At 47.0% G+C, this 16,363-nt stretch overlaps 1 protein-coding gene across 8 annotated transcripts in view; it reads left to right on the top strand.

Annotated features, from left to right (window-relative positions):
* DNAAF8 (dynein axonemal assembly factor 8) overlaps positions 1-16,363 on the top strand; it is a 114,590-nt gene that overhangs the window by 52,708 nt on the left and 45,519 nt on the right. For all 8 annotated transcript variants that reach the window (XM_075899066.1, XM_075899063.1, XM_075899067.1 and 5 more), the window contains 2 exons: positions 10,702-10,818; positions 14,217-14,361. In XM_075899066.1, the coding sequence (XP_075755181.1) occupies positions 10,702-10,818; positions 14,217-14,361 (262 nt within the window). The remainder of the gene's footprint in view (positions 1-10,701; positions 10,819-14,216; positions 14,362-16,363) is intronic.

Below are 16,363 nucleotides of genomic sequence, written 5' to 3'. Positions count from 1 at the left end.
ACCATTTCTCCAATTTGTCTAGATCATTTTAAATTTTGACCCTATCCTCCAAAGCAGTTGCAACCCCTCCTAGCTTGGTATCATCTGCAAACTTAATAAGCAACTCCTCTATGCCAATATCTAAATCATTGATGAAGATATTGAAAATGCAGTACTATGCCTCTTGCAGAATTCAAATCAGATTCAGGGGTTAGTAGTTATGCCACACAAATCAAGGCAATGAAGAGTTAGGCGCTAAGATAGCACTTACAGTTTTGTCCATATTATATTCTACCTCCTTGACTGAAAAGGCAGCTTCTCTTTCATTGATGCAAAGAAAAAGTGACTTCAACCACTGACACGTACTGAAAAGTTACCCCGTATATTTGTACAGGATAAATCTGGTGCTTATTTGTAAGGCATCGAATGAAGCCTCATTTCAATCAGGCAAAGCTTTTATGCCTATCCCTTATTAGGGGAATTATAAATCATTAGAAATTGAACAGCCAGGCAGCAAACCCATTTTCTGTGTGAGGAATCTATCTTAGCTTCGCCTGCTTAGAAGAAATTAAATCAGATAAAAGGCCAGATTTTCCCTTCAATTTCAGGTGCTTAGCACCTCCTTGGATCACTCCCTTAATGATGCAAAGGCCACATCACATCATGGCCCTTTAACCAGACCAACCTACTCTTAATAGGTGTAGCTTTCAGTTACAGAACATTTTGATCTCTATAAGCTAGCTGAAAATGGCCTGATTCTCCGCTGACGGAGATGGGTGCCAAAGTGGCCTCATGCTGATTGACACCAGCTGACAGTCTATCCTAAAACCAGCACCATGGCCATTTACATGTGACAGTGCAAGCTGTAGTCATACAATCATCCAATCCCAGATCTGGAATCCCGATATCCACGAGTTTTCAAAAATAATGGCCAAAGGCTCTACAATGACATTTGCCAACTCCCTCAGTAGCCTCGGATGCATTAAATCCGGACTCGTGGATTTGTGTATGTCCAGCTTTTCTAAATAGCTCTTAATAGTCAGGCTTGTCAGCTTGAAAACTCTGGTGTAGGATCAGTGATCGTGATTATTTATCATTCATATCGTGGTGGGGCCCAGAGTCCCAGCTAGCTTGGAGCCCTGTGGCGCCAGGTGTTGGACAGATGGTTAATGAACACATAGCTCTGTCCCGGGGAGCTCCCGGTGTAAGAGACAAGATGCAAAATGATGGATGAAAGAAAGGTGCGGACAGGAGGGGGGGAAAGAGAAAGATGGGGTGAAAATGTCATAGGATGCCTTATGCCAGCGTAGCTCTGTGCACAGGGTAACCAGTCAGTAGCGTTAATCTTTATATACCTGCTTTGTCAGAGAGAGAGGGCGAGCCAACATTTACTTTTCAGTCAGTTGGTCCAGTAGTTTCTCAGCAGATTCTGAATCCTAAAATAGATCTCTTTGCCCTTGTTGCCTTCCTTTGAAAGCCTCCGTTATTAATGCTATACATACTTTCTATCGATCCACAGCATTTCATTTTGGCTATCCAGAGCTAACTCCCAAGGGGATCATTAAATCCCCAGGTTGGGTTCAGAGTGATATAATCCTTGTGCAGGTTAGCAATTAGTGTTCCACGTCAGCAGAAAGAGGAGTGCTTCCTTTTACTATAAAATACAACTATAAATGCATCTTCATATTAACCCTTGAGATGCCGTGTATTTGTCCTGATAACTTCCTTCTGTTCTCCTCTTCCTCCACTCCCTAGCATCTCTATCAGTGCCCTGGGCACTAGAGGGCAGGCCCTCTCATGCTCCCTGTCTGCTTTTTCTTCACCGTCCTGCACAGAGCCACCCTGGGTGCCCAACCTGTGCTGGTTACCACCTGTTGGGGGGAATCGGGAAGGTGGATTGTGTCAGGAGCAAATGCCGAGGGAGAGTGAGGGGTCTTGCTGGTGTTGGGGAGATGGATCGGGACTTGCTTAGCTCAGCCTCACTTGCCCATGGATGGAATGCATCTAGTGTCTTCCACAGAGCCCTGGAAGTTAGCTAGTTCCTGGCTGACTTCCCCCAGCAAGTTGAGTCGTTTCCTAAGGGTTGTTTCGTTTTTCATGTACAGTTCTAATTGGTCCTACACAAAACTCCCATTGGTCATGTCTGGAGTTTTGGGCCCAAATTCTCCTGGGAGCAATTCCATTAGCGCTGAGGGTGCGTGTTGGCCAAAATATAATACAACTTCATACGGGGTAAGGAGAGCACTTGGGGGCTATATGAAGACTGAAGGCATATCACCAAAGGCACACAAAATTCACTGCTGTCGTGTCTCCCCTCTCTGTTCATAGAGGCTATGTCTACACTTTCACCCTCTTTCGAGAGAGGGATACAAATGCAGACATTGGAAATTGCAAATGAAGCCGGGATTTAAATATCCCGCACTTCATTTGCATACTCGCATTATGGCGCTATTTCGAAATAACAGACACTGTTAAGACGCGGTTATTTCGAGAGAAAACCCCTCTCTTGAAATAACCCTTATTCCTCATACAATGGGGTTTATCAGTTTTTTCAAGAGAAGGGTTTTCTCTCGAAATAACTGCGTCTTAACGGCATCTGTTATTCTGAAATAGCGCCATGACGCGAATATGCAAATGAGGTGCGGGATATTTAAATCCAGGCTTCATTTGCAATTTCGAATGTCTGCATTTGCATCCCTCTCTCAAGAGGGTGCAAGTGTAGACATACCCAGACTGATACTGCCTCCTAGAAAACAACCTGCCTGCGGAATTTGTGGTGCACAACATGTCCCGGAAGGGATCTGCTCCCATACGTGCAACAGACCAGAGCAGAGTATGAGTATGAGTTTTCAAAGATGTGATCATTCTGGTTCAATAGTAGGTGTGAACTAGCCGCCGCAAAATGCACCAGTCCAGCATGGATGACACCAGAATGTGCTTCATATCGTGGGAACATAATCTCTACAGATCAGACTTGGGAATTCTTGTTCCGAGCATTCTGAATTTGATCAGTTAGGCTTTACTCTCACAAGGGAAGAGGTTAAAAGTCCCTGTCACTTGGGACATTTCAAACAAGACAACGGAAAATACAAAAAAAAATCATGATGGGGAACTAGCACCAGTCGAATGACCTCCAAGGGCTGTTCTCTGATTAAAAATTAAGAAGCTCTTTCCCGGAGAATACATTAATGGGATATTTGAATAACAGCACTTGTGTGACACAACTGACAAAACCCATTAGCGTTTTGCAATGCTTTATAAATGTGGTGTTCCTTCTCTTCTCCCAAACACACGTATAATATATCTCCCCACTCCTGCCTCTCTGCTCTGAGCCTGAATGGTATCCTTCCTGCCTTATCCAGCCACTGATCTATCTCAGCTTCGCCTGCTTAGAAGAAATGAAATCAGATAAAAGGCCAGATTTTCCCTTCAATTTCAGGTGCTCAGCACCTCCTTGGATCACTCCCTTAATGATGCAAAGGCCACATCACATCATGGCCCTTTAACCAAACCAACCCACTCTTAATAGGTGTAGCTTTCAGTTTTATCTTTATCTACTCAGGTTTACTCTTTCTCCTGACACTTTATGCATAGAGGTAAGGGGGTGGGCAACAGAACATCTTCCTTTCCCCCCATTCCCTTCTCCTATTTATTACGAGTTTCCTTATCCTCTAATCATAACTCCGGCCATCTGAAGAAGTGGCTGTGCCCATGAAAGCTCATGATCCCATCTACATGTTTTATTAGTCTATAAAGTGCTACCAGACTATTTGCTTGCTGTTTTTTTCTGTAACAGACTAACTCGGCTACCCTCTGAAGCTCCTGCTCTTAGCCTGTGAGTGATGAGAAGTCCCATAGCTGTAATTCTACCAACAAGCACATCCACTAGCCCCAGGTAAGGGGCAATAGCACCTTTTACTGCCCCTTATTAGCAGCTCGTTTGCCATCATAGCTGATGGAGGAGCTCCCTTGTACAACTGCTGCTGCTGTCACATCAGCAGTTCATCATCTTCACTGCCAGCTTCACCTGGTTCTCTTAGGTTCTTGGCTGTGGAGCTGCTACCTCTAATCCTTATTTGTCAAACAAATACATGAAAATTGCATTGGGTAATGTGGTCTGGGCTCGGCGCCTCCCAGATCTTGATAGACCAGACGTTTTATTCTTCTTTTCCTGCTGCGTGTGTTCTCTCTTTGTCTTTTCTTTTCACACACTCCAGTGGGTTCAAGCTGCGCCCAGGTGTGGCCAGATGGTGCCCTTTATGTATGGATAGGACAGTTTCCAGATACCTTGGGGTGCACCATGGCTTGGCTGGCTGGGGGATCTGGGAGCTCTTGGGTCCCAGTGTGTGGCTCAGGGCTCTCTTGGCCTCTTCTGAAGCTTCTGCTAAACCTAATGCCAAATCTTCAAAGACTTCATTGTCAAGCATCTGAGCCATGCGTTAGGACTCTGCCTTAATGGGATCGACTCTGCAACAGCACTTTGTTGTCTTCAGAGTGGCTGGCCTCTCCCGGTTGGAGTCCCAGGGAATGCTGAGAGATGGGCATGTGTAATGCCTGCCTTCATGGGGCTGCTTTGTAAAGCCAAAGAGGCACCACCGCGCTCGAAGCACAGATCAAAATCTTAATCAAGGAGCGTTACTCTCCTGCATGAGTAACACCTCACCTGCCCCTGATTAGTCAGGGCCTCCTACTGTTCCCTCCCTTCTTGAGTTGGCAGTGAGAGGCCAGCGACCAGGCATTCCTGTGTCTGTTGGACCGCCTGATGCACTCATTATGTTGCCTTGACTGCAGTGCCTATAGATGCTTCACATCTCCCCTGATTGGTCAGGCTGTTGAGTCCCCTTAAGGGCTGACTCACCCATCCTGCCTGTGAGTCAGATGACCTGGTCCGCTGCTGTACAGCGATAATGTGGCTATATAAATGAATGCCTGTTTGGAGACTTACAGTGAGCTGCTGCATTACCTTGCTCCAGAATCCCACTTCACAGTGAAAAAAACATGATGAAATCCAGATCCCACTGAAGTCAGGGGGAGTTTGAAAAGCTGACCTTGAGAATATGAACGAAATGTAGACTAACACAGTGATGTTTGCCTGAAACAAGCTTGGAGAGATGTGAATTGCTCCCACTCATCACAGTGAAGTGTTCACTCTGAAGCCTAATGATTAAAATTAACTGGGGACATGGTTAATTACTCCACAGATGACTGGCTAGCAGAACCATCCGGCTAACATGCTTATCCTCCATAGCTGGATGTGGTGGTACATCATTGGGGAAGAGGGCACAATGAGACATCTTGTTGCTCTCACAAGAGAATGTGGAATACAGTCTTGTCTCCTTCTACCCTTAAAAGCACCTCTGTTCCTGTCCCAAAACGGGAAAATGAGAAAGCCATCTTTCCAGGTACATCCCTCTCCCTGCACCAAACCCTCAACCTCCTCCTGTATGTCAGTGTCCAGTACTGCCCCTTCCGTGCCTTCCTGCGGGACAGAAACTTTAATTGCCTCCTTCCCAGCCATCCAAACCTCCACTTGCCCCAGGCTGCTTCCTTTTCAGTACTAAAATCTGCAGCACACAGACATTCCGGGAGTTCTGTAAAGTAAATGGAATTTAGTATCCAAATAACATGAGGGATTGGCCCATGTGGCGGCAGAGAGAGGAGAGAATTTAGCAGCATGTCCCAAATCCAGGGTCCCTGCCATGTATCTCTGAAGCCCCTGCGATGCACATCTGGTCTTCTGTGCTACATGAGCCACGGGTCTCGACTATGTCTCGCCGCTGGGGCCTCTGCACCAGCTTTTAGTGCCTGGGGTAGTGACCCTTCCTTTAATGCTGTCGAGACTCTCACTGCCAATGGCATTTGCACAGCTGGGCTTGGCAGCTGCCTTGTCAATGCCCTGCCACTCATCTTGGCTTAAACCCAGTGATGCTGCATGAGCTGGTGCAGACAATTCACCCTGTTAAAGCGGATGATGTGAAGGAGCTAGGAGAGCTCTTTGAGACACCCACTCCTGCGGAGGGGAAGGGGAAAGCCGGTGACTTTCTCATGGGGGATTTGAGCAGCTTTTCTTTGGGGAAAGGATGGATGGCTGGGGCTGGGGCTGGGGCTGGGGCTGGGGCTGTCTCATGCTGGGAAGCACCAAAGGCTTTGGGGATGAGATGCAGAAGTAGCTAGTGCTCCTCCCTGCTGTGGCTGGGAACCAGCTCTCAGCTAGTAGAGTCTGTTTGTGGCATGAAGATTCTTTTCAGAGTCTCTTGAGATAATGTAATGGCCAAACCTTTTCCTTAGTTCTTGTGGGGAATGAGTTCAGAAGACCATACTACCTCCAAGAAGGGAAATAGCGGAGCTGGCTGTATTCTGGAGGACTCTCCGAGTAGCTAGGCTCCTGTAGAACTGGCTTCCCCTTCCTGCTTGCATTGTTTCTGCTCTGTATTTTACAGTCCATTTCCTGCTGTGAAATCCCTTCTCCTAACTGTGTCTGGCTACATCTGCGCAAGCTTGTCTGAAACAAAACAGTGGCTCCGAGTTGCTTTTAAATGGTTTTTTAAAGCAAAAGTCATGTTTATGTGCCGTGTCGGCTCTGCTACAGAGCAGTCTTCTCCCGTGCCTTCAGGTGACAGAAATCAGAGTATGGCTCCGAACAACAACCGAGAGAATTGACAATTCTAAAGAAAAACACACGACGCCACCAGCTAGGAACTGTAGGCTCCTTGGTCATATTACAAATAACACTGTGGGCTTTTTTCCTGAGCCTAGGTCTGCTTGGGAAGGGGCTGTCAGGGAGATAATGAGACTGCTCCAGCCTCAGCGTAAGTCAGCGCAGCTTTGGGGCCGCTGTAATTTCTGTCAGTTGCCCGTAGTCCTCCAGGGACCATATGCTGAGTGAGACTCGCTGTACTATGTCCTGCTTTGCCTCTGACACCTCTATGTGGGACACTTGGGGTGTGTCTAGACTACATGCCTCCGTCGACGGAGGCATGTAGATTAGACAGATCGGCAGAGGGAAATGAAGCCGCGATTAAAATAATCGCGGCTTCATTTAAATTTAAATGGCTGCCCCGCTCTGCCGATCAGCTGTTTGTTGGCAGATCGGGGCAGTCTGGATGCGCTGCGTCGACAAAGAAGCCTTTCTTGATCGGCACAGGTAAACCTGGTTTCACGAGGCATACCTGTGCCGATCAAGAAAGGCTTCTTTGTCAGCGCGTCGCGTCCAGACTGCCCCGATCTGCCGACAAACAGCTGATCGGCAGAGCGGGGCAGCCATTTAAATTTAAATGAAGCTGCGATTATTTTAATCGCGGCTTCATTTCCCTCTGCCGATCTGTCTAATCTACATGCCTCCGTCGACGGAGGCATGTAGTTTAGACGTACCCTTGGCGCAGGAGCTGTTGATTCTGTCACGTCCCAGCAGAGAGCTCTCCTAGCATGGGAATTCTCAGCAGCCGTTCAAGGGCAGCTCCCTCCGCTTTGCATCCCGTGAGTGGTGCAAAGTGGCAGAACATAGAGACTCTCGCCCACCTTCACTAGCGGTTACAGGCGGTTTTTGGTTATGATGTGGAATCTGGTTTAATGGGGCCGAGGGACCTGCTTTCCTGTCACTTATACCCCTTTACACATTACTTCGGTTTGATCCTTGATCCTGACACAGACTGCATGTCCTTTGAACCTGCCCTTATTTACACCCCCCCCCACACACACACACACACAATTTCTTCCTTACTTGAGGCTGCAGACGTGTAAATGAGGCAAGGCTTGGCTCATTTGATTTAAGCAACTCAAAGACAGTGAAATAACACAAGAAATGGAAACTGACACTCAAGATTCCTACCCTGGGGGCAAGCTGAGAGTCAGCCTCTCCCTCGAGTTTCCTAAGCTGGGTTGGGCTGTGTCCTAGCTAGAGCTGGGTGAATAGCGAGAAAGGTTTCCATGGAGATGTGGCCACATTCCGGATCAAGTTTGCTTTGACCGTTTCTTCTGCTTCCTTGAATATTCATGGCGGGAGTTTTTGTGCCAGGGTCAGCCTGCATGCATGCAGCACTGCCACAGCTCTTGTACAAGGGATGCCTCTGTGTGCATTCAGAGACACGACAGCACCAACAGTGCTCCTAGGGCCACCCCGAATCTGGTGGGAGGATGGCAGGCAGTCAAGAATGAGCAAAATAAAGGATTTCCTACAATAAATAGGATTGTTTAATCATCGTGAACAAGAGGGGGAGAGCAGGGATCTCCAGTCGCACAATGGTGCTGGCAAGGTCTCTTTCTGAGGGACACTTTGCCCACGTGCAATGGAGTGTGCACGGGTGATTGAGGGAGTGATATGATCACCCAGACACAACTACTCACCAATGCTGCAGCACAGAGACCTTCCAGAGACGGTGCCCCCAGATGGGTATCCTGCCCAAGAGCTGCTGCCCAGGACCTTCCCATCTGCTGGTCAGAACTAAATAGCAGAAGTGGGGTGGCAGGAGGCAGACCAGGGAAAAGATGGCACTCACCTTTCACAAAGGCCCCCCGCTAGCCAAGTGTGTGCCGGCACTCTCTCGTTTGAAGCTTCTTCAGCAACTCAGCCCTCCGACCAAGTCTCACACCCTGTGTGCGAAACCATAAACTCCCTCCTGGGTACATGTCTAATAGGTGCCCCCTATAGTATCCCTCAGTCTGTTTCCCACTCTGGCAGAGATTGGTGCCCCCAGGGCTTCCTGACCTGGAGACAGCGTCTTGGCCCTTACTTTGAGGGCTTTATCTCAGAGTCCCAACATAGCCCAGCCGTATCCAATAGCTCTCCATACAGAGCTGTCCATGGTGTTGCCACTTTCTCAGCCAGATAGTCACTCGTTTGCACAGCTTGAGGTCTCCAGAGGAACTGACTGACACTGGTCCTGCAGCTCCTTTTATAGGGACTTCTGGGCCCCTCATTGACTGCTTCCTTTGTAGCCACTCTAGCCTCCTTGGAGGACCTCTCTATTGTCTTTCTGAAGCAGGGTATGGCAGGACCACAGTGCCTCTGGCAGGGAGCCTCAGGGGCTGGTCCACTCCGTCACAGGGCCTCAGCAATAGGAGATCTCTGGGGTTTCCCAGCCTGCCTGGACTAATTTTCATTGTGCTGCTACTAGCATGGCACAGAGAAACTGGTGGGGACTGGCTTTTTTTTACCTTAAGTTAGTGATTTCTCACATCTGTTTCATCAGATTTTCCACAGCAAAGGAGTATGGTGTCACAGGGCAGAAACAAAGGGACAGAGCCTCCATTGGTGTAAATTGAGGTAGCATCATTGACTTCAGTGGAACCCTACCAATTTAGAGCAGCTGCGCCATGGAGTTCTGCACGTTAACACCAGCTGATCCCGGAATTCTGTTTCCATGCAAATGACTCTTACAGTGTTAATAATAATAATTAATAATAATAATAATTAATAACAACAAAACTAAAACTAAATGCTGCTGCAGCAGCACAGCACCGCACCAGAAGGTGTCAGAGGGGTTTTAACATTACTCAAATGCATTGTCTTTGGTTGTTACTGTTTTTAAACATTTATCGAAAGGCGTAAAGTCCATATTATTTATCCACCAGAGCAGAGTATCTCTCAAATGCTTACACAATTAAACTGTGTTATATGTACCTTGTAAACCAGGATGGCCCGATTTTTGCATAATTAGCCCAAACTGTGTCCATAATAAAAATCTGAATGATGCCTTCATGAAATATCATTTCTTTTCCATGGAATACATTCTGGTGGCATCTGAGCTCAAAAGACATTTTAACTTCAAGGGTCATATTCATGTCTGGTGTAAATTAGAGTCCATCTCAGATGAAGATCTGGCTGAGAACTGATATTTCTTTCTTCAGTCAGAGAGCTAACTTCTGCTCCATGGAAATCTCATGTAATGCCACTGATATTTCTGGAGTGACTCTAGTTTTACACTGCTATAACTTGGATCAGAGTTGGTCCCATTACCCAGAACTTGGCCAATAAGAATCTCCCCCGTGACCTGGAGATTCATTCATTCTTGGGGTGAATCCTTGCATGCTAATCTTCAAGCCAGAACGAATTGTTATGACTGGGAAGTAGCTGACACATCCTTACGCACAGAGGCTCAAACTGCACTCTTGCAGTTTGCGTGGTTTGCTGCACAGAAAATGTGTAAGACCTAATAGAAAGTGCAGCATGTAGTTAATGCTGGGTAATGAAATGCCTGTAGGCCCGCCCCACGTCTACCTGAGTAATGATTGCATCTGAAATAACAGGACCTCCCAAAATGTGGGGTCTTTGATTTACGTTGCAGAACTGACCTTGGTTTCATTCTTGTAGCAATTGGCTAATCCAACTCCTCTCGCCATATAGCCCTTTGCCATGAGATGCTCAGCACTCGCACTGACAGGCGAATGCTTGGCATGCTTGCAGGTCGGATCCTGCCATTCCCCACTGCACAAAAGACCCATAGAAGTCTGTGGGAGAGCTGCATATGGAATGGTAGCCGGTTGGTCCCTAATTATGGTCATTCTCCCAAGATACCAATTGTAACAGGTCCATGCTCCTGGATGTCATTTTAAGGAGTTCTTGCACCTAATGGTAAACAGAGCAAATGATGCCATGATATTGAACTAATGAGTACAACCCTTTGTCGTTTTTCTGCTCTCTCACCGTAACGTTGTCTTTTTCACTTCCTGCCTTTGAAGGATCAAGATAATTCCCAAATAAAAGCTGTCTTTTGTGCATTTCAGGCTGTGGAGAAAGCATTTGCAATGCCAGCTGGGTTCTACTGGCAGACAGTCGAGACTGATGAAAAATACTTCCCTCACAGCAGTGACATTGGGGCTAGCACAGATTTAGACACTGAGGTAAGAGCTCCTTTCTGACTGGCAGAATGAAGTGGGTATCTGCAGGACGATCAAACTGTCATGAAATGTTTGAATTCATGTGATGGGTGCAAATAATCAAACTTTAAACATTTCTCACTCCGATCTAAATATGCCAGCCTAGCCTTTGGTGTCATCCTTTTCCCTGTGCTCGTTGCTCCGAGCATGAAAAGATTCAACTCTGAAATGTCTGGGTTGGAGAAATCGCTGCCAGCCAGGTGCATATCTGTAGTGGCAGACTCTTTTTTTGAAAATCTAACCCAGCTTGACTACAAACTGATCTGCCATAGACCTTGCCTGGCTTTTAGAACTTGTACAATACAAAGCTGAATAAGTCCGATTCATTTGGGGAGGCTTTAAAGCGTCATCTTGAACTTGATCTAAAAATGCAGCAGCTGTGACTTTCAGCTAGACGGATGATTTGATCCCACATGCCTGGCTTGATCCTACAAAGTGCTTGATATCCACCAAAGGGCACCAAGGATTTGGGAGTGATGTACCTCTCTCTAGTCTACAACAACTCTTGTGACTGGTTCACAAGTGACCTTGTTGGGCTTCTCAAGGGACCTGCTTCTGTGCTGAAAAGAGGTCTCCAGTATGAGGCCTTGAAGAGGATGAGGAGTAACTTACTTCCCTGCTTGCGAAGTCTTTGCTAGAGGGTTTATAGGGCAGGAGCCTATGGGAAAACTCATTAGCCTGTCAGCGCAATGGGTCAATATCAAGGATATTATAACAACATCAACAGGGAAAACAACTTTTTTTGTCTGGTTGGAATAGTCTCTTTTATTACTGAGGTCAATTTATAGCTTAATGTATCATAATGTTGTACGCCTCACTATGTGTTTATGAGGGACTAGCACTTGGTGGCATTTCATTTAAAGTGTTAATTTGGCATTCACTGGAGTGCTAACACTCCTTCTTTGGGTTAGCATTCTGTCCAGAAGGGGAAACCATGAACAAGTTGTAAGCCAGCATAGCTGTACTATGCAGCTCAAGCCAGACCTTCCAAGGTCCCTGAATTTCAGGGAAAACCTGGATTCTTACATTTAAAGTATTTAGAGTCCTGCAAATCCGTGGATATCCACTTTATATCTGCAAGTGTCCACATTCGGGGATGTGGATATGGATATCCACTGCTCATTTTTGCAGATATAAAATGTGTATCTGGCAGGGCTCTAGAAATATGTACTCCTTGAAACTTGAAGTTTCCCCTTATGGAGTGTGAAATACAGAACTGAAAGCAAGAAAAGAAGAGGGTTCCGAATTATTTTCTTTCCTGTTCAGAAACATGGATATGAACATTCAGTCCACAGCTGGATGTCTTTCAGAACTCTTTAGTTAAAGACAAGTTGAATGATATTAATCTAGAGAACAGGCTTTTAGAACATAGACATATTACAGGATACCTGGTGTATCTGTTTTTAAATTCTCTTCTAACATTGATTTTAGAATTTCTAAAACTAGCAAAATTCAGTCATCTAGTCTAATATTATCAGAAAATGTTCTTTTACTACTGAAAAGGTAAACAGTGCATTAGGTAAATTTCATCCCTTTTCCCAAAGAATCTACAACCTAATACAAGACAAAAGATAGTACTTCAGCCCACAGAAAGCATTATGTTATTCATTAATGTTTTAAATATTTCTGATTATGTAAGTGTCAGAGGGGCCAAATACAGAACAAAGAGATAGCTCCCCCCCCCAGAGATTTTACAGTGCAAGTAAAAGTTCATCTACTTTTACAGTGGCATGTAAAGAACAGACATTCGATGCCCAGCTGACGTGGCTATAAATAGCATAGCTTAGGCAAGCAGAGTAGAGGCAAAGTCTTATTTCCAGGGTCTGTATTCCACATGGCTGTTTCCAGGTCTTCCTCCTCTATACTGATATTATTAGCTTCCTAGGGAACGTCTAGACTACAGGCTTTTGTCGACAGAGGCTTTGTCGACAGATACGGTCGACAAAGCTTCTGTCGACAAAGAGCGTCTAGACTACAGCCAGTTCTGTCGACAAAGCAAGCCCCTTTGTCGACATGAGAGTGTAGACGCAAAGGACAGTGTAGATGCAATAACACCTTCTGACAACAGAACTCTGTTGATAGAAGGCGTTAATCCTCGTAGAATGAGGTTTATGTCGACAGAACGCAGCAGTAGTGTAGACCCAGGTATAGTTTTGTCGACAAAAGTCCACTTTTGTCGACAAAACCCTGTAGTCTAGACACACCCCTAGTGTCCTGCTTCTTCCCGGCTGCTGGAGCTTTCCTCATTGTAGTGAAGGGCTCTGGCAGGAGACAGTGCTGCCTCCCCCCTGCTAGAACTTTCCTAGATTCCGTGAAGAGCTCTGGAAGCAAGAATTGGATCTGGTGAGGGAAGGCAGCAGGCAAAGATTCCCGAGCCTTCCCCATTGCCAGAGCCTTTCCCTGCCATACGTAGTTACACACATAGGCTCCTGTGTTCTGTGCGCCACTGCCAGTGTGTGGACGTAAGCTAAGGCACAGGGATTGCTGAAGAGAAGAGCTACCACTGCCCATTGGTGTGCGTGGCTGGTTCTCTCTAGAGCAGAGACTCAGACTGAAGCTCGTGAGCTGCAAGTGGCTCATTAACGTGATTCTTGTGGGTCTTTGCGGCCCACGATATTAAAACACCGTGGTTTCATTATTGGATAGTAACTTGGATGGACTCATCAGGATACTTTTACAATGTTAGTAACCGATTGTAATTTGTAAAATGTCATGATGTATATTATATACTCTATCTAATAATGCATATACATTTCGGCTGTGTCTACACTGGCCTCCCTTCCAGAAAAGGGATGCTAATGTAGCACTTTGGAATAGGCAAATCCGCGGGGGATTTAAATATCCCCCACGGCATTTGCATTAACATGGCTGCCGCTTTTTTCCGGCTTGGAGATAAGCCGGAGAAAAGCGCCAGTCTAGACGTGATTCTCTTGAAAGTAGGAATAAGAGATCCTCCGGAAAAGGCTTTATTTTCTGGAGAATCACGTCTAGACTGGCGCTTTTCTCCGGCTTATCTCCAAGCCGGAAAAAAGCGGCAGCCATGTTAATGCAAATGCCGTGGGGGATATTTAAATCCCCCATGGATTTGCCTATTCCAAAGTGCTACATTAGCATCCCTTTTCCGAAAGGGAGGCCAGTGTAGACACAGCCAACTTATGTATAGCATATAATGACTACGTAGCAGCCTAGTAAATGAACCAGTGAATTCACACGACTGTGGCTCTTGTGGGTCCCTGATTAGCCCTCTAAAGCCCTGAGGTCTGAGTATCGCTGCACTAGAAGAGAGAGCTCACCATTGTCAGAAAGTGCGTTAGGAGCCGTTTGACCCATTCCTCCATTGCACTCTTTGTCTGGCTGTCCAGGTGGCTGTGGTGTTGCTGTTTGAAACCCTGCTCCGAACTCCTGTGGCCGTCCATCACACGTTACAGCTGATCCTCCGTGCTGGTCTGGATATCTGTGGGCTCCGCTTGCTCTATCCCCAGCACAGCGTGCTCCTCTCTAGCACAGGTAAGGCCTCCTCTAGCTGCAAGAGCTGCTCCCCTTTAGCTGTATCCGCTCACAGGCCTGCCCAGACCTGCTCAAAAGGAAGAGGAGTTCGGGGGATCTGAGCATGGCCACAGTCAAGACCCTTCGAGTCTCCTCTGGAGTCAGATTATACCCTGCCCCCTTCTGCCTGGCCCCAGTGTTAAAGTGTTAAGTTTCGGCAAGTTTTTGCTATTTCCTCTGTTTTTACTCCCCAATACTCTTCATGTCTCTGTGCTGCTGTTCTTCTGGCCTCTATTTCTCTGTAGATGGCCGCCCCAACTTTTATCTCGGAGGCTCTGAGGAAACTGCAGTGTCTGGGACTGCTTACCTGACCTTGCCCCAGACACGCTGAAGGGTGACCCACCCTCCAGATTCCCATGCTTTGCCAAGTAGCTTCTGCCCTTTCTTTTAACTCCGGGGGTGGGGACTAAAGAGAAGACGAGGCACCAGCAGTGCATCCACACATGGATGCCTGCAGTTAGACACTTAGGCTCAGATCCGGAAAGGTGCCTAGTTCTGATTGAATTCGGGGGAGGCAGGTGCAGAAATACTTGTGAGGATCTGGCCCTAAATCCATACCATTAGATATCCATGTTCGTAAATAGCAGCCCGGTGCCTCAGTTTCCCTGTTAGTGAATCAGGCATAATAAAACCCACCTCCCAGGGAGAATGTGAGACTTAATTACACTATAAGCCCTTCAGTTTCCTAGCATGAAAGCCGTCACATAACTTCCAAGTCCTGGGATTGCTTCTGTACAGGCTAGCTCTCCTGGGAACACTCTCAGGTCACATGCTCACATACTCTGTATCTCTTGGGGTGGGATATTGGCAGGCTGAAAGGGAGAGAAACAAGCTAGAACTTTCCTTTCTGCTGGGTGGAAAGTCAGTCAAGGCCTGTTCAACCACTGAGAAAAGTTCTGCAGGCTCCCTGCTGCCTTGTCCCATTTGAAACCAGTGGGCCCAGGCTGGCTCATAATTCTGACTGTTGTTTCAGCAGTAGGCTTGTAATATGTTGGTACAAGCAAATGGGAAGCTTAGTAAGTGTGACAACGCAGTCAGGGTTCCCCCGTTCCTGCACCCCCAGAGCCGCAAGAACAGACTCTGCCAGCTGGTAGAATAGAGGGGTTGTATTGCTTCTCCAGGATACAGTACAGCCTAGATGTGATGTGTTTACAGGAGTCTGGGCCAGGATACTTCAGACCCCTTGAGATGGGTCCCTAGGGCCCTGGATTCCAGCTCTCTCCTCAGACTGGTTCCTCCGTGATTCCAGCCCAAGACTGGCTCTTCTTCCAAGCCCTCAGTTCCTTTGTTCAGCCTCTTCCCTTAGCTTGTAGAACTGGTTTTAGCCACTGCCCTGGGGCGATAGGGCGCCCCCTGCTGGGCCGTGCTTACAGACAGCTGCCAGTGGGGGTCACCCACAGCCCACAGCCCAAGCATAGCAACCAGCAAGGAACTTACACAACACCACAGTAAGGGTCTGTCTACACTACCCCCCTCGCTCGAACTAGGGTGGTTAATGTAGTCATACGAACTTGCAAATGAAGCCCGGGATTTGAATTTCCCGGGTTTCATTTGCATGTTGCCGGGCGCCGCCATTTTTAAATGTCCGCTAGTGCATTTAGGTAGTTCGGACTAGGCTTCCTATTCCGAACTACCTGTACGTGGAACGAGGCATACAGGTAGTTCGGAATAGGAAGCCTAGTCCGAACTACCTAGTTCGTGCCGCGTGTAGCCGTGGGCACGGAGTCCACACTAGCGGACATTTAAAAATGGCGGCGCCCGGCAACATGCAAATGAAGCCCGGGAAATTCAAATCCCGGGCTTCATTTGCAAGTTCGTATGACTACATTACCCACCCTAGTTCGAGCTAGGGTGGTAGTGTAGACATACCCAAGGTGAATAAAAAAAATATAAAATCATAAAATCCTCATTCAAGCACAGAAGATTGGCAGAGCTCTGCTGAGTTGAGATCCACAGCACAGGT

The sequence above is a fragment of the Pelodiscus sinensis genome, chromosome 16, assembly GCF_049634645.1.
Source record: "Pelodiscus sinensis isolate JC-2024 chromosome 16, ASM4963464v1, whole genome shotgun sequence".
Lineage (NCBI taxonomy): Eukaryota > Metazoa > Chordata > Testudines > Trionychidae > Pelodiscus > Pelodiscus sinensis.
Note: the sequence above shows the minus strand (reverse complement) of the source record. Positions and strands in the feature narration are given on the sequence as shown.